Genomic DNA, 21,702 nt, shown 5'->3' with positions numbered 1-21,702 from the left:
CGCCATGTAAAATCAGTGACAGATGTTTTCAAAGCAGGCCCGAGGAACCACATATAAACAGAAATAACCTTATGATTGTGTCTGAATGAGCATAAAAACTGCATCTCATGAAAGAGGGCTTGTACAGCTGGATAGAGCTGCTTTAGTGTGAATGAAATTTAATCCATGTGACCATAAAAAGGTATACAACATGAATGTCTGTAATGTAACTACACTGTAGCTGTAAATGTCTGTTTTAAATGTGAAAACGATGAACATTTTTCAGCTCATGCAGAGTTACATTTGCTCTCTTCCAGCAATGTGTTGGTTTTCATATACATGTTAATATGCATATGTCAGCAAAGGGCAACAAGCATCATAAAATAAAGGAAATGAACACTTTTGAACGCTCCTAATGAACACCTGTGTTTTGACCTGTCAGTATCATTGTCAAAATCTGAAGAGGTATGTGTTTTATCAGGACTGCGAACAATAGATTTTAAGTCTGTGGCAGCTGTGTTGATGTACTGATCTAAATATGCAAACTGTTACCATGAATTTTGGCCTCTGTGCTGGAAAATCACAACAAATAACAGAAGTAGCATTCGAGTAAAGAAGTGCTCAGGGAGAAACAATATGAGAACATTTCCTCGACATATCAATAATAACCTTAAAACTGGGGGGATGTATGATGTCTGTGTGAAGATCAACCACATCAGGAAACCATAGATTCGGAGATGAGGAAGGATATCTTCCTCATCAAACCACAGGTCAGCGATTTCACACCTCGTCCTCATTAGGACATTAATAGGTTCAAGATTTCCTTTACCATAAAAGGCGTGTTAGAAGAGAAGCTGTGACAGCGGATGAGCACTTAATTCTTCCTCCAAATTAATAAAGTCTTTCTCAGTTGCAGTAAATGTTTTCGTATCCATTATTCTACCGGGGCTTAGGCAGGAACTACCCTCTCTCCTTTACATGGACTATTTTGATTTGGCACATCAGTTAAAGAGAGTTGTTTATTTTCCTGCATCTGAAAACGCAGCAGAGCAACTGAGTAAACATGTTTGCACGGGAAGAAAGTATGTCAGCAGTGTGCTCACTGAAAAAAGCCCCTCGTCGGCAGCTTTGGCCATTCATGTGGGAACGCAGTGAGTCATGATATGCTGGCTGAGACACATCCTTGCCCACAACACCTTGATATCCACATACCCAAAATATCAACATATACTCAGCATACACACACTACTGCACAGAGCTGGTGCTCTTAAGACTGCAGATTAGCCAACACACAAGTTCTTCAGAATAAAAAAAATCACACAATCAACTGTTACAGAACAGAGATCCTTTGAGATAGAGAAGTAAGATCTTTGTCAGGAAAAATACAGAAACAGTCATTGCTAAATGAGGCGTGTAAATCATTGCTAATGAATTGGCTCATTTTGGGGATGTTGCATCAGCAATAGAGCATAGTGATGATGAAGGTAGTTCCCAAAACTCTGGCCAGCAACAAAGAGTCAAATTTAAGCACACATGGATTTCTTCATCATCTCAATCATTCGTCATCGAAAAATAAAAAAACATGCAATGCAAGAAATACAAACCATAAAAGGTTTGCCATCATCAAACAGACAACAGATTTTTTCCAGTTTTACTGAAAGAAATCTACTTTTGGCTTCACCTAGTTTGACATTTTATCCAACTATAGGTCAAGAGGAAACAAATGTCTATTTTTGAAAAAAAGTGGAAGCAACGCTTTTATATCATTACTTTAAGCACTGAAATAACAGAAGTGTCTGGCTGGGTCCCATGATGAGGGTGTTGTGTCAGGAAAGGATGAAAGGATGACAATGACAATGAGCATCTCAACGCTGTGTCCATGCTCTCTGTAGGTTCTTTTCTGAGAGTTTTTTACACCAGTTTTTATGATGCATGTTCTTAAGATCACCGCTACTTTAAGAGCTTTCAAAGTCATTGGTCATTTGGTTCATAATTTGTTTGGGTTTTCAGGCAACATTCATTAGTTATTAACAATAATATGAACGCAATCATAATAATTTGCCACTATAATTCTTCCACCACTGCCATTGTACACGGAATACCACCCACTTCTGGCTTGAAATATCTCCAAAAAAAAAAAAAAAAAACAATTACTTAACCACTCATTAGCTGTTAGGTAAAGCTAAATGTGGATATTTTGGAAATTCCCTGTGTCCATTCAACCGATACAGTCTGTCAAGATGTAGGTGGGAGGGGCTGAGGTTAGGTAGTAGGCGGGAGCGAGGTTAAGTGACTAAGACGTTACATTGCATAAAAACAAGGTCCACAACCCCAACCAAGGGCACAAGGCAGAGACAACAACAAGAGCCACCAGTCAAAACAAAGAGGGACGCCAACACTGACGGAGAGAGACTGTTGATCTTCAGCAGAGAAGCGTTTTCATTTTTTCATCAAGCTGAGTACTGGTTCATTGCAAGGCTCTCTATAGTTTTTCTTACTTTTTGCAGCAGTCTACAGAAGATCTCATCATGAGATACTGTGCTTTAGCCTTGTGTTTAGTTTTGGGGATAAGCATTCAGGACGGATGGAGCCTTCCCCTCAAGTCTGTCTTTGTCACCTTCCCCGGAGACATCATCAAAAACATAACTGATACGGAGCTGGCAGAAGTGAGTAGCAGATGGTTCATTTGGTGTTGATGGAGTGAAATTCCCAAAACTGTATGCAATCAAGCTGTGCAGGGAGGTAATTACCTGAAGAGATCCCAGTCATAATATTAATGAAAAGGAAAACATTTTCTTCTACATTCAGAAAGACAGAAATGCTGGGATAGATTTTTTTTGTTGCAAGCTAAAGTTTACTTCATAAAGACCCAGTCATTAATGTGGTTTCTCATGCTCTCCTGTCAGGGTTATCTGAAGAAGTTTGGCTACATTGACTCGCTGCACCGCAGTGGCTTCCAGTCTATGGTGTCCACCTCCAAGGCTTTGAAGAGGATGCAGAGGCAGATGGGGCTGGACGAGACTGGAGAGCTGGACGAGCAAACCCTAAAGGCCATGAAACAGCCTCGCTGTGGGGTTCCTGATGTGGCCAATTACAAAACATTTGATGGAGACCTCAAATGGGACCATCATGATGTCACTTACAGGTGAGTAGAGCGAAAGAATCTATAACTAGATATGAGGACATTATAATGCTTGTGCTTTATAATGCAGTGCACCAGATACAAAGTCTGTGATGGGGATGTATCACCAAGCACCTTCACTTAGATTGTCCATTACGATGACAGTAAAATGAATGACAGGTCATTCTGCTCTTGTCCACAGGATCATTAACTATACTCCAGACATGGAGAGCTCTCTGGTTGATGACGCCTTTGCTAGAGCCTTCAAGGTGTGGAGTGATGTGACGCCTCTGACTTTTACTCGCCTCTTTGATGGCACAGCTGACATCATGATATCGTTTGGAAAAGCCAGTACGTGTTTGCATGGTGGTCATTTCATCAGTGTTTTTGTATGGATGTTACATAGTTGAATTGTGATTTTGGACTCAACCCAAGTGTAAAATCAAAGTGATCTGTAATTTAATTTTCTCTTCAGACCACGGAGACCCATACCCATTTGATGGTAAGGATGGCCTCCTGGCCCATGCTTATCCTCCTGGTGAGGGTGTGCAGGGAGATGCCCACTTTGACGATGATGAGTACTGGACATTGGGAACAGGACCAGGTAATCACACACACCAAGAGATAGAACTCCACCATTAGCAATAGTTGTGATGTTGTCTCCCTCTAGTGTTTACTTTAAACATTACATTAAATGTATGAATTTCTCTGTCACCTCAGCTGTGAAGACTCGCTATGGGAATGCGGATGGTGCCATGTGCCACTTCCCCTTCACTTTCGAGGGCAAATCCTACACCACCTGTACGACTGATGGCCGTTCTGACAACCTGCCATGGTGCGCCACCACAGCTGACTACAGCAGAGACAAGAAATACGGCTTCTGCCCAAGTGAACGTAAGCTTGACAGTTTATTCTACAAGGAAAATCATAGGCCGGAGGTCAGCCAGATGAGCGTGTTTGCTTTTCTGGAATGCTGATTCGCTTCACTCACTCATCCTTGCCCCCAATTCTCATCCTGACAGTTCTGTACACATTTGGAGGAAACGCCAATGGAGCTGAGTGCGTCTTCCCCTTCATCTTTCTGGGGGAGGAATATGACAGCTGTACCACAGAGGGCCGCAGTGATGGCTACCGCTGGTGTGCCACCACAAACAACTTTGACAATGACAAGACATATGGATTCTGTCCCAGTCGTGGTGAGTGACAAGAACCACATTGCATAAATATTGCATAATACTGCTACAATGGCTTGTTTTTTTGTTTTGTTTTTTACTGATGTTGTTATGTCTTTGTTTGGCCAGACACCACTGTAATCGGCGGAAATTCTGAGGGAGACTCCTGCCACTTCCCCTTTGTGTTCCTGGGTAAAGAGTACACCTCCTGCACTAGTGAGGGGCGAAATGATGGCAAACTGTGGTGCGGTACCACTGACAGCTATGATGACGACAAGAAATGGGGCTTCTGTCCTGACCAGGGTGAGAAACAAATATAAGAAAGTAGAGTAGGTTAAATGCTATAGATATGTATTTACCCTTGTCCCTCATTGATATTCCTAACTGTATGTGTCTGTGTGCCAGGTTACAGTCTGTTCCTGGTAGCAGCCCATGAGTTTGGACATGCCCTTGGCCTGGATCACTCCAACATAAGAGAGGCGCTCATGTATCCCATGTACAGCTACGTGGAAGACTTCTCCCTGCATCCAGATGACATTGAAGGCATTCAGTATCTCTATGGTGAGGCCATGACAAACTGCTTTATAACGTAAAATACATTTCCAGCTTCTCAACAATCTCTCAACCAACACTTTTTTTTTAAAGGAAGCAGAACAGGCCCTGATCCCACACCCCCTCAGCCCGACACACCCACTACTGACACCTACCCAGACACCGACGAGACCGATGCTACAGAAGAACCCGAACCCACTGAACCCACTACCACTACCACCACACGACCTGTGGATCCAACCAAAGATGCCTGCAAGATAACCAAATTTGACACCATCACTGTGATTGAGGGAGAACTGCATTTCTTCAAGGATGGGTGTGCAAACATATTCTTCTTTGTGAAAGAAGTAAAAGCAGAGATATAAACAAGAACAGGAAGTGTTTTTAATTTCACATGTTAATCAACAGAAATTACTGGAAGGTGTCCAGTGGCAGCGATGCAGGACCCAAGGGACCGTTTGCTGTCTCTGAGAAGTGGCCGGCTCTGCCACCAGTCATTGACTCTGCCTTTGAGGACCTTCTGACCAGGAAACTGTACTTCTTCTCAGGTAATAAAGCTTCTTACATCGTTTAAGGGACCAATGGCAATTTAGCCAAAAGTGCAGACAATTTTTATAATGATCACTTTCTTTCTACAGGGACCAGATTCTGGGTGTACACAGGGAAGAGTGTTCTGGGTCCCCGCAGCATAGAGAAGCTCGGCCTCCCCAGCAGCATCCAGAAGGTGGAGGGAGCCCTGCAGAGGGGGAAAGGCAAGGTGCTGCTCTTCAGTGGGGAGAACTTCTGGAGGTGAGTTAAAATTGTGCCTTCAGCATATTTAAATCTGGGAATCAGGTTGGGTTTCTTTGTTTTGCAACAAAGTCTGCAATTTTTAATGACATTCTCTGGTATGATGAACACAGGCTTGATGTGAAGGCCCAGAAAATCGACAGAGGATACCCCAGATACACAGATGCCGTCTTTGGTGGCGTCCCCAATGATGCTCATGATGTATTTCAGTACAAAGGTAAACAAACTTGTCAATTTTACAAAAAATTAGCCACTAACAGCTGATCACTGGATGTTCAGAATCCTCATTTTGCGTTCTTATGATTTAACTGAAATATTTCTGCTTTAGGTCACCTCTACTTCTGCCGGGACCGCTTCTACTGGCGCATGAACTCCCGCAGGCAGGTGGATCGTGTTGGCTATGTGAAATATGACCTCCTCAAGTGCTCAGATTCAAGCACTCGCTACTAAAATGAACACACAGGGATGAGCTGGAAATCGTCTGTAATGTGGTAGCACCTATTTATCTCTTCTGTGTAGATGCCTGGGAGAATGAGACGCAGTATTTGTGTAGAGCACCTGTTGTGTGATGTGTGTGTGCTTTCTGGGATGTGAATTATTGGCCATCGCTGATGCTGGCTAATTCTCAAACATACAGCATTGGCCTAGAATAAGCCAAGGGCCCAAAGGAAAGCAAGGCAAATTGCAATCCTTGGCAGCCTGCCCTCAGTCCCATCATCTGTGAACTGATGGTGGTCTAAAATTTAAGACCCACAAACATTTTAAATATTATCAAAAGATCTGGACCAGATTCCAGATTTGCTAAATAACTGCATTGCATCTGACGGGTTCAGATTCTTAACATTAATGGATTATTTTGGTATTTATAGCAATATCTAATATTATTTTTTGTGTCCTAAAGCTTGTCTGTTTTGTATAATTCTGTATTTCTGAAAATGGCTTCAAAGCCAATTACTTGCACTGGAAGACAATGCATGTCTCCTTCACTGAAAGTATTTATGATTTGTTTTGTATTAAAAATTATAACTTTCAATGCAATAAACATTCCGTGAGAACTACCTACCACTGTCCTCCGTCTCAAATTCACATAAATTATCTGACAACACTATCATGCCCACATCACATATAACTCGACCCTTCCGAAATAAACATAAACATAAACATATGAGGTACAGTCCGATCAACAAATGTCATCCTTTTACTTTCTACTGCATTGACCGACCGTCTCGAGAAACAACGGTCCTAAGTGGCGACGTATTACTCCGCATCGAATTGCGTAATGCGCCTTCCTCTAAAAACAATAGTCCAATAAGTGATTATAAACACTTTTACCGTATGTGAAGCAACATGTAACGACCAATCTAACAGAAACACAAGTAATTAAAATCCCTAAATAGACCAGTGTTTGATAAAACAACGAGCTGTTTTTCAACAAAAATAATAAATAAGATCCGGTTGCACGGACAGGAAGCAAGGAGAGTCTCATGGCGCCCGACTAGAATGAAGCAACAATTATCGGTTACTATTTTTGTTGGATTTAGCGCATCTAACGTTACACTACAGGATACCTTCTTACACGAAAATATACGGTAAGAAAAAAGCGTGGAGATTCTAGTGCCGGAGATGGCAAATATTTTAATTTTCTTCAGGGGGAGCATTTGGGCGGTCTGCCGCGGCTGAGGCCCTCGAGGTCCCTAGTAGAGCTTTCAGAATGCCTGAGTGTAAAAGCGGGTTGCCTGGTGTAAAATGGCGACGCGGAGCAGGCAGGATGAAGGGCAGCTAGGCCCATTTTAAAACGGCTAACACACGTTGTGTTGGACGCTGTTACACTCGATAAGTCGCTGTGGTTGGGGCAATAATATGTTCCCCATTCAATAGCTTTGTCCCGTTAAACCATTCAAATGATAATGGTAAAAGTGTGAGACATTTATATGTGAATTGTTCCTTGCCAAACAAGATACAGAGCAACAATGACAACAATGCTAGTTAGCCAAGTAAAAGCTAACCTTAGCTGCTCTGGTTCACCGTGAGCTAACAGTTTTGACTGACTTCAAGTTCGTAAATAATAGCTGACAAGGGCTGATGTCATTTTCTAAGTATAGTCATACTTGCTAAGCCTAAAGCTAAACTTCATAAGTAAAGACCTTTCAGTCACACTAATTTTGACGTCCTTGGTGTAAGCATTGTATAAAGCTAATGTAGACAGACATGACAGCCACTGGCTCGGGTAAATGCTATGTTACTTAAAATCTCCAGAAGCAGTTCTAAATCTTCCTAATTAAACACGTTTCTATTCGCCTATCACTAAACACTACGTGATGTGTTCACACTAGTAAACTCAACATCCTACACTAAAGCAATGTAGGAAAATGGTCATGTGTGAAATATTCTGGAGACACATTCAAGGATTAAGTCACTAAATTGTTCATAGTATCACAAGACTTGTGACACTGTTAGTTTGTATAATCCAAAATCAGAAATTGCCATTAAAGAGCTTCAACGATTAATTGATTAGCTGTCACCTATTAATCACCAACTATTTTGATGATGGATTAAAAGTTAAAAAAAAAAAAAAAAAAAAACCTCTCAAAATTCTCTGATTCCAGCTCCATAAATGTGAATATTTTCGGGTTTCTTTGCTTCTGTATGACAGTAAACTGAACATCTATGGGTAATGGACCCATAGATGTGATAAAATAATCATTAGTTGCAGCCAAAGAACTTTACAGTCTCTGTCCTTAGACCCTCAGTTTTCATAACGAAAAATTTCCCCCTCAAAATAACTCCTGTGCATTAAAAATGTGAAGTGTCAGGACATCATAACTGCGTACCTGACTAGATGTACTTTGTTACTTTCTGGGTAGTGATATTGCTCAGTCTGCTTTTTCAAACTGTGATACAAACATGTTCACTCTTACTTAAGTTACCTTTTCCAACATTGCACATCCTTACCTCCCCAGAGTTGAGAAAGTTTGACAAACTGCTTCTGTTTTTCCATCCAGGATGTATGCAGGTCTTCAAGCTCTTACTATTTTCACACTGTACTTTTTATTTAGTGTAAAATCAGCTGGAATTATAAAATATCTTTAGTTGTGCAAACACTCACCAAGAGAGTAGCCTGGTGAACTGTAACTAAGGAACTAGGCATGACTTGAGTTGAACTTAATACAATACACTTGCACGTAACTTAGGGCATGCTTGAAAGATGACTGAAAATTCAAATTTGTTTCTGAATTTATGTTTCATTTTTGTGTAGGTATGGATTCGGAGGAGAATGAGGTGGAGAGCAGCAGTGATGCAGGTCCCTCTGGGATGGAGGAACCGTCTGAAAGCGGCATGGGCATGGAGTCCTCAGAGGCCATGTCTGCAGACAGCAGTGATGCTGCTGCCTCTCATGCACAGGCGCCAGAGTCTGACTGCCATGTGGGACAGAGCTCGGAGGGACTTGTGGTAAGCTTTTTTGATTTAAAAAATGCAAGATTTTGTGTACATATGTGGGTGAAAACGATCAAATACTAAAGGCAACACAACCACATTTAGTGATTAGTCTTTTTGACTGCACGAATAAGTTCCTTGTTATTGTCACCATATTCTTGTTCCTCCCTGTCAAGGTGTTCATCCCAGAAACCAGCTCCAGTACAGACGTCAGAGTTTCATCAGTCCACCTCCCTGACTCCTCCTCCGTGGCCCAGTCCACCAGCGTGTCCAGTGTCTCCACGGTGACTCAGTCAGTGCTGGTGTCTGAGTCAGCCCATATGCTGGTCCACTCCAGTGCTGTGTCTGAAGGAGCCATGATGGTTTCTGACTCAACGGCTTCTACCTCGTCAGATTTGGGGTCAGCCATTGACAAGATCATAGAGTCCACCATCGGTCCTGACATCATGAATGGTATTTCCACTGATACTCCACTTTATATCATAGACTGAGCAGCTTTAACATTGTGTCAGTTTGATTAGTTAACCTTAAAGTCGCAGATATCTGATGCTGTCTACTGTTCTTAGGATGCATAGCAGTGACCAGTGCAGAAGATGGAGGTGCAGAAACAACCCAGTATCTGATATTACAAGGACCAGATGACGGTATGAGTGCTATTGTTACTGCTACGTCATTAATTCTTCAACCCATGTCCAGACGTTCTTAAACTGGATGAGAAAATTATCACCATGTTTATGCACAATAGAAACAACATTCTGAATATTCTGGTGGAATTTTACTCGGACAGTATTTATTTAGAGCGTGGAGAAATTATTGAATCTTTCTGTCAACTTGTTAGAAGCCAACTTCATTTTATTCCTCCAACAAGTGAGTTTTAAGTAAGCAATTTCAAATTCACTTATGTTGATGAAACACTATTGTACAATTCATCCATATCAATATGTCTGCCATAGGTGCTCCTATGGTAGCCCAGATGTCATCTTCGGCCCTCTCTGATCGTATAGCCATAGAAGCTCTTGCAGAAGGCCCTACATCTACCTGTCTGGACCAGGGAGACCTGCAGGGCAACCTAGAACCTGACCAGCCCGACGATCAGCCTGGTCACTCGGGTTACCCAGAGGACAGTCAGCCCGACCAGCCCCAGCACTCCCACCCCTCCCAGTACATGGACTGCAGTGCAGATGGTCCAGACCAGACAGGGGAGTCCTCATCTTCATATGTGGAGTGTTCAAGTGAGGAACCAGATCAGACTCGCTCCCAGTCAGGTTTCCCTGACTACAGCGGGGATAACAGTGACCAGGACCTGCCTGGGTATGTGGAATGCAGTGGGGCTGACTCAAACCCAACCAGCCGAGGTCACTATGTGGTGGAGTGCAGCGCTGGGTATCTGGAGTGTGCAGTGGATGATGGCGAGCGACCACACCATTCACGCAGTTACATTGACAGTAGCGCAGACCACCGGACCCAGACTAGTCGGCAGTATGGGGCTGAGTATGGAGGGGAGTGTGTTGCAGCTGCAGACTCTGAGCAGCCAGGTTGTTCTAGGTACCAAGCAAGGGACGATGATGAAGATGATGAGCAGAACCAGGATCCAGATCAGCCGCAGCACTCCCAGCAGCAGCCCCAGCACTCATGCTACATGGAAAGCAGCAATGGCCCAGAGGCCTCTCTCTATGCCGATGACAGCTCCTCATCAGACCACCCTCTGGCAGATACGGCAGGTTCAGGTGGGCTGCCTGAGGCATTGGAGTGCAGCGAGAGCCAGCCTGGGCCTTACATTAGCAGCAGTGGGACGTACACCTCCAATCCAGAGCCTGAGCGGGCCCAACAGTGCTCACCCAGCCAAGAGGAGCCCCAAGGGTCCCAGGGGCCCCAGGATGAAGCTGGGCTGGTCAGGGAGATGGAGACATCAACAGTGGCAGAGGGCTCCGGAGACAGACCACCAAATCTGGCTGAGCTGGAGGAGATGATGGAAGTAGTGATTGTACAGCAGTTCAAGTGTAAGATGTGTCCATACAAGAGTGCCTCTAAAGACACACTGATTAACCACATGAGAGACAAACACTTCAAACCTGTAGGTACGGTACAGAATTATGTCTGATTATCTATCACAAAGAAATTGACTTGAAGTTGTTAATTTTTTTTTTTTTTGTTTAAATTTTTTTGTGTTTGTATAATCTCCGGTTTTCAGGGGACATGCCAAAGAAGCGTAAACGTGGACGGCCTCCTAAAAGTGAGACACTGGCCCGTCGCAAGGCAGAGAGGGAGGAAGCTGAGGGGAGGAAGGCAGCAAAGGTGAAGGCTGCTGAGCCCCAACAAGCGGAAGAAGAGGAGGATGATATTGTGGATGCTGGTGCTATTGATGATCCTGATGGTCAGAGAGGAAGATTCCTAAACATACATACTTTGCTGAGTTAGTGAATAAGTAAGAGGATTCACGTATCCCCCTCCCTGCTTCTTTGTTTATCCTCAGAGGATAGTGACTACAACCCAGCAGATGAGGATTGCAATGGAAGACCACCTGCTGTTGTGAGGAAGCCCGCTCCTCCTATCTCTTCCTCCTCTCATGGGCGTCCTCGACGTAAAGTTGGCCGTCCAAGAAAGTACAGCTTTTTAGAAGAAGGCTACAATGGCAAAGGTTAGTTTTCAATTTTGACAGAGCAAAACACAAAAAACAGTCAATCACTATGCAGGAGAGTCTCCACCTCAAAGCTCACACGTTTTCATTCTTCTGTCTCAATGTTAAAGAAGCGGAGGGCATTGCAAAGAAGCCCAGGGTCAGTGGGGATGCTAATGCACCAGAAGAGGCAAGCTCTTCTGGGTTAAACAATGGTCCAGCTATGGTGAGTGACGGAGACACAGCTGAGGCAGCAATTAGCCAATCAGACTCTGAGAACAAAGACCCTTCATCCAACACACAGCCAGAGGAGGAGTTCTTCCAGAGGAAACGCGGCCGACCCTCCAAGCATTTTCTTCGCAAGAAATATAAGAAATATATAAATCGAAAGTAAGTGTCACATTGTCAAAGTTGTCTTGCAAATAGTATTACACAACCTTTAGAAGAAGCTTATTGCTTCATTGTCTTCCAGTCGGTACTATAAATCCCTTAAACCGCTCCTGAGGCCTCACAACTGCTGGATCTGTGGCTCACGCTTCCTCACTCAGGAAGATTTGCGCTTCCATGTGGACTCTCATGAAGGCAATGACCCAGAGCTCTTCAAGTGCCTCCAGTGCAACTATCGCTGCAAGCGCTGGTCCTCACTCAAGGTCAGTTGCAGTAAAACAGGCCATTACATTCAGGTTGACTTCCATTTACGTAGACATTTGCACAGCGTCCTAAATGTCTTACTGGCTGTTTTGCAGGAACACATGTTCAATCATGAGGGCACCAAGCCATTCAAGTGCGAAGAGTGTGATTACACAAGTGTCTACAGGAAAGATGTCATTCGCCATTCAGCAGTCCACAACAAAGACAAGTCAGTAACTCATACTGTGACAACATGCACCACATGCACAATAAGTGATTCCTAATACAGAACAAGTTTCACAGGTTTTTACATATTGTCGCTGATTTTTTTTCCCCCCATCCAACAGGAAAAGAAAGACAGAGTTGGTAAGACATTTCCCTTATTTGACGATTGTTAACTGCTAATTAGCATGCTCACGATATAACAATAATTTTAGGAATTTTTCTAGCAGAAGCAGTGCAGTTTGTTTCTGTTTTGGCTGGTTGTTGCTGTCTTTTGGGCCACTGAACTAGTCAAGATTGTGCTCATTCTTGCAGGCACCGAAGGTGTCCGAGTTCGTCTGCCCTGTGTGTCACAGGATTTACCCCATGCAAAAGAGACTGACCCAGCACATGAAGACCCACAGCTCAGAGAAACCACACATGTGTGACAAGGTCAGGAGACAAAGATTGTACAATTCAAGAATGCTTTTCGAACACTAATATAAAAAAAGTCACAGAATATCTTAAGCAGTTACCAACAAGTGACCTGTCCCTGTGTCTGAGAAGTGACAACTACAGGAGGGATGTTATCACCTGTTCTTCCCTGACAGTTTAGTGACTTTCCATAAACTCTCTCTTACACTTTCAATACTTCGTTATATGATTATCAGGCAAGCTTGTTACTCCTGTAAGATGGTTTACCTGTCCCGTGGAACAGTTTTATTGTGTGACAGTGTTGTGCATTACCGTGACAGTCTTTACAGTGCACAAATGATTTTATGGAGTTTTTTTATCTACTCCAAAACTCTTGTTGAAGAGCCTTTTTGTCTTTGCAGTGTGGCAAATCCTTCAAGAAGCGGTACACGTTCAAAATGCACTTGCTGACCCACATCCAGAGTCTCGGAGAAAACAAGTCAGTATTGAAAGCTTTTATGTCATCAGTCTGTATTTCAGAAAGACGGATGTAACCGAATTGTCTGATTAGCAGGCTGAGCTAGAATATGCCTTCATGAATCAACACTGGTCATTTTGTTTGATGTTTGTTATGATGACATCATCACCATGAATAACGTATGGATGTGCATGTGACAGGTTCAAGTGTGAATTTTGCGATTACACCTGTGACAATAAGAAGCTGCTGCTCAACCATCAGCTGTCCCACACCAACGACCGGCCCTTCAAGTGTGACTACTGTAAATACTCCACTTCAAAAGAGGAGTTCCTGGTCTCCCATCTGGCCATCAAACACACAGGTCAGTGTGGCGGAAAGGCTTTCATAAAGTTCAATGAAACTGAGGGTGTTTCACCTTATGAATGTTATACAGTAGAAACACTGTTATAAAAATGTGTTCTCTGCAGGAGAGAAGCCTTTCTCCTGCGACATGTGTCACTTCATGACCAAGCACAGGAAGAACTTGCGTCTACATGTGCAGTGTCGCCACCCTGAGGCGTTTGAGGAGTGGTGTGTGTCTCACCCTGAGGAGCCTGTGAGGAGGCGACGCAGACCCTTCTTCACCCTGCAGCAGATAGAGGAGCTCAAACAACAACATGAAGACACCCAGGGCTTGCAGAACACAATTGTTAGTCTCCCAGACATGTTTGTTATTTATCTCAGGTCTGATTTCTGACTTTAGCACGTGTTGTGACTGTTTTTTGATTCGACCTCCTTCATTAGGTGGCAGTGGATTCTGCAACGTTGCAAGCCATGCAGGGTATGGAAAATGCCTCAGTGTCTCAAGATGCATTGGGAAACACCACCATCATCTACGAACAAGGTCAGTCCTCTTGTCATTCAAGAGACTTTTTGAGTATTTATGGTGATGTATCTCACGGTAAAGACGAATGCTGATGTTTTTCTCCATGTGCTCCTCAGCTGAATCCAGCGATCTTTCCGCCCAGAATGCCCTTGACCTGCTGCTGAATATGAGCAATGCGCGGGAATTGGTTGGAAACGCCTTGCAGGTTGGTTCTGTGGCTCTTCAAAAAATGTCACTTTACATAAGTAACTCTACATTTATGTAGAAATAAGCAAAGTTGTGTAAAAAATCAACTTCTCAGGTGGCAGTGCTGAAGTCAGACGGTAAAGCTTTGGAAAAGGGCACATGGAGTACGGTGACTGCAGGGCAGGGCCAGGCCCAAAAGGTCGTGACCTTCCATGTGTCTGAGAACGGTGAGACAGTCCTGCAAGAGGCCTATGGGGCAGCCACCTCTGAAACAGGAGAGCTCACCCAGATCGCCATTGAAGCCTACGAGGGCGGAGGGGACTTCAGTGTGGTGGAACAGGCGGCTGAAGAGCCAAACAGCCCTGAATACAGGTGACATGACACACTGATTTTCTCTGATAAGGCAGAACAGATGCTGTTAGACTGGAAAGCACAGGCATGTAACTTCTTTTGATGACCTTTATGATGTCCCAGCAGTCTATAATGTCATGAAACTGTTGTCTTTGCAGTAATGGTGAGAGCAGTCCTTCTCAGGCTGTAGAAGTCTCTGGGTCAGAGAACCTGAAAAGTGACAAGTACTACCTCACTTCAGCTCTGTCTGATGGTGTTTTGCAGCAGGTGGAGGTAACTGAGAGATCTCTTATTTTGGCATGTAAAGATATGTCTGCACTGAGTATCCCTCCACTCTGACTGTGTTTTTGTTTTGTTTCAGCTGAGCAGTGAGGCTCCAGCCTCTCCCTCCACTGTGAGCTCTCCCAGCCTGAGCACTAAGAGGTTTTCTTGTCGAATATGCATGGAGTCTTTCCACGGACGCTCTGACATGGAGAACCACAAGAGGGCGCACTTGAATCCCAGCACCTTCAAGTGTCCTGATTGTGACTTTACCTCCACCTCCTGGCCTGAGGTCAAGGTGAGTCTCTCCAAGTTGTGCAGCACTGTTTTCAGCTCACAAACAAACAATAATCACCAGTGAGTGTAGCCTTAGTAAAAGTCATGTGATTAATTGTCAGAGTTAGACAAGGGGTAGGATTAGGCATCTAAACAGCATTTAATTGGCAGAAAACCCAAAGTATATTATATAAGTACAACAGTCAGTGTACCACAGGGTGTGTCTAACAAGTACATTAACATCCGGCAGTAACAGACACACATACTGACACGGCACATAGCAGAGGAGGCTTTCCTGTGACAACAAAACCAGCTGAGCTTGTGCTGTTGTATGAAGTGTGGAGATAACGTCAGCATTGGCTCTGTGAGACAACACAAAATGCTACAAGAAAAATCAGTTTCCCACATCCAACCTACTACTCTGGCTATTTAACAGTTACTCTTGATTGTCTATCAATATGAAATATGCCAACATTGCTCCAGTGTGTCAGTCTACAGTAGTTTCTACTAGCCACAAAATTCAACAGGCTAGCCAGCAAAATACACAGTATCGATCCTCAAACTTCAGTTTTGGAGTGAATCCTGCTTTGGCTCTCAAAGCAGTTCAAAGTAAAATGATTAGCACACACATATAGCCTAAGAGTTGTTGTTGTTGTTGTTGTGTGGGGCCATTTCCATCAATTGATCCAGTGGTCCCCTCTCCCTCAGATCGTGGATGGTGGGAGTAGATGGAGCCTTTTGTGTTGGTTCTTGCAGCAAACAGAGAAATTTGCATGTGTTGCTCACTATGACACCTTCCACATTTTTGTGTTACCAGAGTCTGCGTTTTAATGAGGAAAATAATAATTACTGGATATAACTCCAGTTCTGTGAGTGCATGCATAGCCCTCTATCTGCATGTTATCACAGCCACAGAAAACCACATTGTTTTTAATATGTGAAAACATTTGTCACTGTACTTACAGTATTGCTAAATCCATGTCATGGCAGAAGGTGACCCCAGTCACAGTTACAAAACCTGCATACTACTCTCTGAGTGTGATATCCTGTTTTTTAGACTCACATGGAGCTGCATTCCTATCTACGCCCTCACAAGTGTCCAAACTGTAGCTTTGCCTCCAAGAACAAGAAAGACTTGCGCAGACACATGATGACACACACCAATGAGAAACCGTTCTCTTGCAAACTCTGTGGACAAAGGTGGGAGCACAAATCCTTTGAATCATCACAAAGCTTGTGTTTAGTTAACATTAGGAACCCTTATGCAGCATATCTGTATGCATTAGACCGCAACATGGTAATGAACAGCTGTCAGGGTTAATGTGTTTTTCACCCAATATCTCAGGTTTAACCGCAATGGCCACCTGAAGTTTCACATGGAGCGTCTCCACAATCAGGATCATCCCACTCGCAAGAACCGTACGGCCACATCTCAGCAAACTATTATCGTCAACAACGATGAGGAGGCCCTGGCCACACTACAGTGTAAGGAACACAACACAACGCAAGGCTGAAAAAAATACAAATGAATGACAGTTAAAGGTTATAAACAGACGCCTTATACAGGAAGGAATTAAGTCACAAAAACTCTCTAACTTAAGGTGTGTGTGTGTGTGTGTGTGTGTGTGTGTGTGTGTGTGTGTGTGTGTGTGTGTGTGTGTGTGTGTGTGTGTGTGTGTGTGTGTGTGTGTGTCTAACAGCCCTGCAGGCACATCAGACAGTGATCACTCCAGAGCGGTTGCAGGCTCTGGGACAGGAGCACATCATCGTAGCACAAGAACAGGCGCTATCAGACCAGGTATGCAGACTACGCTGGACATACGTAACTGAACAGGTCATATAGGTTCTTTTTGCATACACTGTATAGCCACTCGTTTTCTAACTACTGCATCCATCAGGAGGAAGGCACATACATCCAGCAGATCACCACCATAGATGGACAGACAGTACAACACCTGATGACAGGAGACAACCAGCTGACTGAGGTCAGAGCCGTATTAGATTCTGCCTCTTCCTGCTTTTAAGTACATGATGATAATAATGGAATATCAGAAATAAATAGATCTTTATGACAAAGCCCTTATTATATGCTTTCATCTGAAGTCATTTGTCACATATTCCAGGTTCAGTATATCATCTCACAGGATGGAGTGCAGCACTTGATCCCTCAGGAGTATGTCGTAGTAGCTGATGGCAACCACATACAGGTCAGTGTGTTATCTCATGAGAAGTCACCGTCACTGATGGATAAATGCAGAGTTTTGATCATGTCTCTCTATTACTGCTCCTCCGTTCCTCAGATGCCAGACGGACAGATCATCCAGTATGAGCACGATGCGGCCTTTCTGCAGGAGCAACAGGTGAGGCAGATGTTGATAATCTACAGCACTCTTAGAGTTGGCAGATAACCTAAAATGCTTCCCAGTGAGAGTTTTTCTTGACGAAAGCTCACTGCTCTGTGTTCTTTACGTGTTCAGATTGCTGTAAGTCATGACGGTCACATCCAGTACTTACCGGTGAGCTCGGACCAGCAGATAGTGAATACTGACGATCTGGAGGCTGCTGCCCACTCTGCTGTGACAGGTTGGCTCTCAAATTGTACTTGACTTGTTTCATAGTCAGTCCTCCATTCCACTGTTTAATTTATCAAATCCATTAAAGACTATGCCTATGATCTTGCATGTAGAGTTTTTAGGTTTATAAATCTTGACTCTTAAAATGTATCAGATAAAAATAAGCTTGTGGAGATTTTATATTTCATTAGATAATCTGCTGAACTGATCATTTGTCACACTTGCGTTGTTATAGTATGTTATTACAGGTAGGAGCAGGGACCACTTTGAATGCTCCCTGTTGGTGTGTTTAATGCACATTTGAGAGTCCGCTGAAAAGCAGTGAACTCGTATCCAGTTTTAATGTGAATTTTTGCTCATTCTTGGAACAAAAAGACAGCTACTAACTCTTAAAACACTGCTGACAGTGCACTCCTGAACACAACATCAAGGAAGCAACAACCACTAAGGTCTCAGCAGGTTGATTTTAATGAAATGAGAATGATGAATGGTTACAAACTTGATCAAAACATGAACTATAAAATCACTATCACAACGAACACCAATAGTAACTGCAGCACCCTGATAGCAAATCAGACTAAGTGTGCAATCTTTGTTCTTGTAGCTGTGGCAGACGCAGCCATGGCGCAGACACAGACAGTCTACACTGAAGCTACACCTGAACAGCTGGAGCAGCTGCAGCAGCAAGGCATCCACTATGATGTCATTACCTTCACAGATGAATAAGCGGCTTTTTAAACCTCCTGGGGTACAAACCTGTGCAGAGGAGGGCCAACACAAACCACTATGATTGGACAAGTCCAGTGACCTCAACTTATTTATGCATTCAGCTGGCTGTGAGCTAAAGCACCATCTCCACCACAGAATCATCTCCTCGGGGCAGTCGCACTCTTTAATAAGATGATCAGCTTTTTGTAAATTCAAATTATTGCACTCTTATTGCTTCTAACTTAATCATAGGGGCTGTGCATTCAGTAGTTAATTTAAGCAAGGTTGTCTGTTCTGTAATTATTAAAAATGAGTCGTGTTTACGTGCCTCAACTGCTTCAATTCGCAAGACAATGTTATCAGAGAAAATCAAATGGCTTATTTCATGTTCCAGAAAATATAGCAAGTGTCCGAATGACCATTTTAATTTTTGAATGGAGTTGTGAGAAGGAAGTTTATTTTTGACCTGTAATCAGATCTGTTAATTGTTAGAACACCACAACATTGTGTTTACTGAATAATAATATGTACATACCTTTTGCATTTTGTTTTGTTCTGTGATGGAGGATTTGTGTTGATTTGGTGAATATGAATTGTTTGATAAGCTGAAAGCTGACACCAAATAAATCACTTTGTGTACACTTTTGCATATTCTTTAATGTGTCTACACATGTCCACATTTTGGTCTTAAAGGTACTCAGATCTGCTTTAAAGCATCATTATATCTTAATGGGCACAATAAAAACAAAGCCTTTGTCAAAGAATTTCTCTGTTTGCACACTTTGTCACAGATGACTTGATGCAGTTTGTCATGCAGCTGTAATTTGTGGTGCTATATTGCGTTATAATGTACTAATGGCAGTTCCATTATGTGTCAACGTTTTTGCAACAGTGAAGGATGCGATGACAAGAACTCTTGAGCAATGTAGTGTAAACCAATACAAACGCACCACAAAGTATATTGTATGACCGCAAAAATGACTGAAACACTGTTATTGTTTTTGGTTGTGTCATATCGTACAGGTGGGCCTGGTCTTTTGTCCACCCCCTGCATATCTGCATCATGGAAACAGATTACATGTAGTTAAAAAAAGAATTTAAAAAATGAAATATTGGATGTGTGCTACAATAATACACAAAGATCCAACAGCCTTATGGGGCACACATCGTCTGTTCCTTCCAGCTGATGAACTTCCTCTTTTCTTTGGCAAGGAGGGGCATCAGATCCTCTAAAAACAGTGAAAACTGTCACAAAGTGAGGAGCCTCAGTCAGCATTACACTAAAGATGAAGTTTTCATTTGTCTTGTTTCTTTTCCTGGGTATGGTTTGAGGAAAAAGTCATATTTGATCATTTTCTGTTCGGTGCCTGTAACGACATATTAATACATGTTTGTTTTCCAGATATCCCTCATCTGAAAGGGCAGCAGAGGATTGAGGAGTTTGAACACATTCTGCTGAGACTCACCTTCCCTTCATTTTACAGTAGTTACAACAAGTCCTGCTGTAAACTCTATCCAGGAGGATGTTACAAGCTGCTGGACAGTACAGGATACACCTGTGACCTACTGAAAGGAAGAGTTACGAAAACCGAGAACGACAGCTGGATAGAGTTTAAGATATCAAACGTGCGGTTTGAAGATGGAGGCTATTACAGATGTTCAGTGCTGGGAACTCAAAACCACATCTACAGTGATTACTATGTCGAGGTGTATGGTAAGTAGTCGTATAATCTTCATTAATCTGATGTTATAAATAGTTATTATGTAATAGCCTATAGTGTGTACAGTAACACCAAAATTGCATTTTTGCAGCTTCATAAGATGAATGTTTACTTGCAAAATAATATGTTAGCGTAGTTTTGTGTTTTGGACAGGAAGGAAACAACAAAGGGCAATTATAGCCAGAAACTGTGAAAGCTTATTGGACATTCCTGCATTTTACAGAGGTTTCCTATCACCATAGTAAGTCTCAGCCTTCACTGACAACAACCACGAAAGCCCCCAACACCTCCACAACACTCCCAGACTCCACTGGGGCTGTTCTGGCAGAGGACAACAGCGTCTATCCCAGGTATTCACTCTACAGATCATCCTCTGTTGCTCACTGGCATCATAATGCTGTCTGACAGGAGAAAAACAAAGCTTAATCTGAATGCAGTGTATTTTCTTCCTTTCCAGAGTTCCCTGGAGCTTTGGCCTGCCTCTTGTTGTCATCGTGTCCATTACAGGCATGATGTTGATCACTTCAGTTATTGGTGTGGTTTACTGCAGAGCCAAGGCAAGATGTACACAGTCAGGTAAGTTTCCTTAAATTTATAATACCTTTTCTGAAAAGGAAAAAAAGCGCATTATTATTAAGTAGAATATAATATTTTTGTTTCTTTGTAGACAAATATGGGGAAACTCTGCATGAGTCACTGAAACAGGAGCCTCTAGTAAGTGCAAAACAGGGAACATGTAGCGCCTATGATTCACCGTCACTTGTTTTTAAAAGCAGATTGAATGTTCGGGCTTCAGACTTCCTCTGCATCACTGTCTGACAAAGTTTGTCTCCCCCAGGAAACGAGTGGCATAGTCTACACAACAGTCGACTTCAGAGCTCACCAGAAGCCCACAGAGGTGTATGCAAACCTGAGGACGCACAAAACACAAGCGGGAGCCCTGAGCTCCACCTGTGGCACAGAGCATGATGGGATGGTGGAGTACTCCACACTGGCAATCTACCAGTGACTTCAGGAGAAAGTTCAATTTCTGGGACTGATTTTATTTGTTGCAACACTGTGTTTTTAAGGAGAACATAATCTGTTAATTAGTTGTGGTTGGTAGTAATCAGCCTGTTTAGAGTTCAGAAGACATTTACCAGTGGGGGGGCAGGACCTGGGGGGAAGGGGGACTGGGTATACAGGGCGCTCATGTGAGGGGGGGCCCACAACAATACAAGAATGAAAAGCTGTGGATGTTGAGAGGGGCGATATAGGGGGCCTATGTACAGGGTACAGAATTTTGTGTTGCGCTCCTGTTTTTCTGGTCAAGGAGGATCTGACCAAAAGATACATTCGGTTGCATTGTGGGAAATGTAGGACCCAACATTTTT

The 21,702-nt window shown here is 43.1% G+C and overlaps 1 protein-coding gene across 1 annotated transcript; it reads left to right on the top strand.

Annotated features, from left to right (window-relative positions):
• Nucleotides 1-2,444: 2,444 nt before the first annotated feature.
• LOC139335537 (uncharacterized) lies at nt 2,445-21,411 on the top strand. Its single transcript, XM_070969180.1, has 46 exons — nt 2,445-2,645; nt 2,886-3,124; nt 3,303-3,451; nt 3,576-3,704; nt 3,821-3,994; nt 4,123-4,296; nt 4,402-4,575; nt 4,678-4,833; nt 4,918-5,140; nt 5,233-5,372; nt 5,463-5,613; nt 5,727-5,830; nt 5,942-6,055; nt 8,828-9,063; nt 9,225-9,501; nt 9,615-9,692; nt 10,002-11,126; nt 11,240-11,422; nt 11,522-11,686; nt 11,797-12,055; nt 12,138-12,315; nt 12,412-12,524; nt 12,643-12,661; nt 12,833-12,949; nt 13,333-13,409; nt 13,589-13,749; nt 13,856-14,076; nt 14,172-14,271; nt 14,370-14,458; nt 14,555-14,811; nt 14,949-15,063; nt 15,152-15,349; nt 16,385-16,527; nt 16,673-16,812; nt 17,028-17,125; nt 17,226-17,312; nt 17,451-17,534; nt 17,628-17,687; nt 17,805-17,910; nt 18,505-18,624; nt 19,872-19,928; nt 20,011-20,322; nt 20,553-20,679; nt 20,787-20,905; nt 20,997-21,043; nt 21,168-21,411. The coding sequence occupies exons 1-46, from the start codon at nt 2,508-2,510 to the stop codon at nt 21,336-21,338; spliced, it is 7,704 nt and encodes a 2,567-aa protein (XP_070825281.1). The 5' UTR covers nt 2,445-2,507; the 3' UTR covers nt 21,339-21,411.
• The last annotated feature ends 291 nt before the right edge of the window (nt 21,412-21,702 follow it).

This window comes from Chaetodon trifascialis, chromosome 8, assembly GCF_039877785.1.
Source record: "Chaetodon trifascialis isolate fChaTrf1 chromosome 8, fChaTrf1.hap1, whole genome shotgun sequence".
NCBI lineage: Eukaryota > Metazoa > Chordata > Actinopteri > Chaetodontiformes > Chaetodontidae > Chaetodon > Chaetodon trifascialis.
This window is presented reverse-complemented; position numbering and strand designations above follow the sequence as displayed.

Coding starts and splice junctions, on each gene's coding strand:
- LOC139335537 (XM_070969180.1), top strand. CDS start 2,508: ATGAGATACTGTGCTTTAGCCTTGTGTTTAGTTTTGGGGATAAGCATT. Junction 6,056..8,827: donor GTGCTCAGATTCAAGCACTC/GCTACTAAAATG, acceptor AAGATGACTGAA/AATTCAAATTTGTTTCTGAA. Junction 15,350..16,384: donor CCTCCTGGCCTGAGGTCAAG/GTGAGTCTCTCC, acceptor CCTGTTTTTTAG/ACTCACATGGAGCTGCATTC.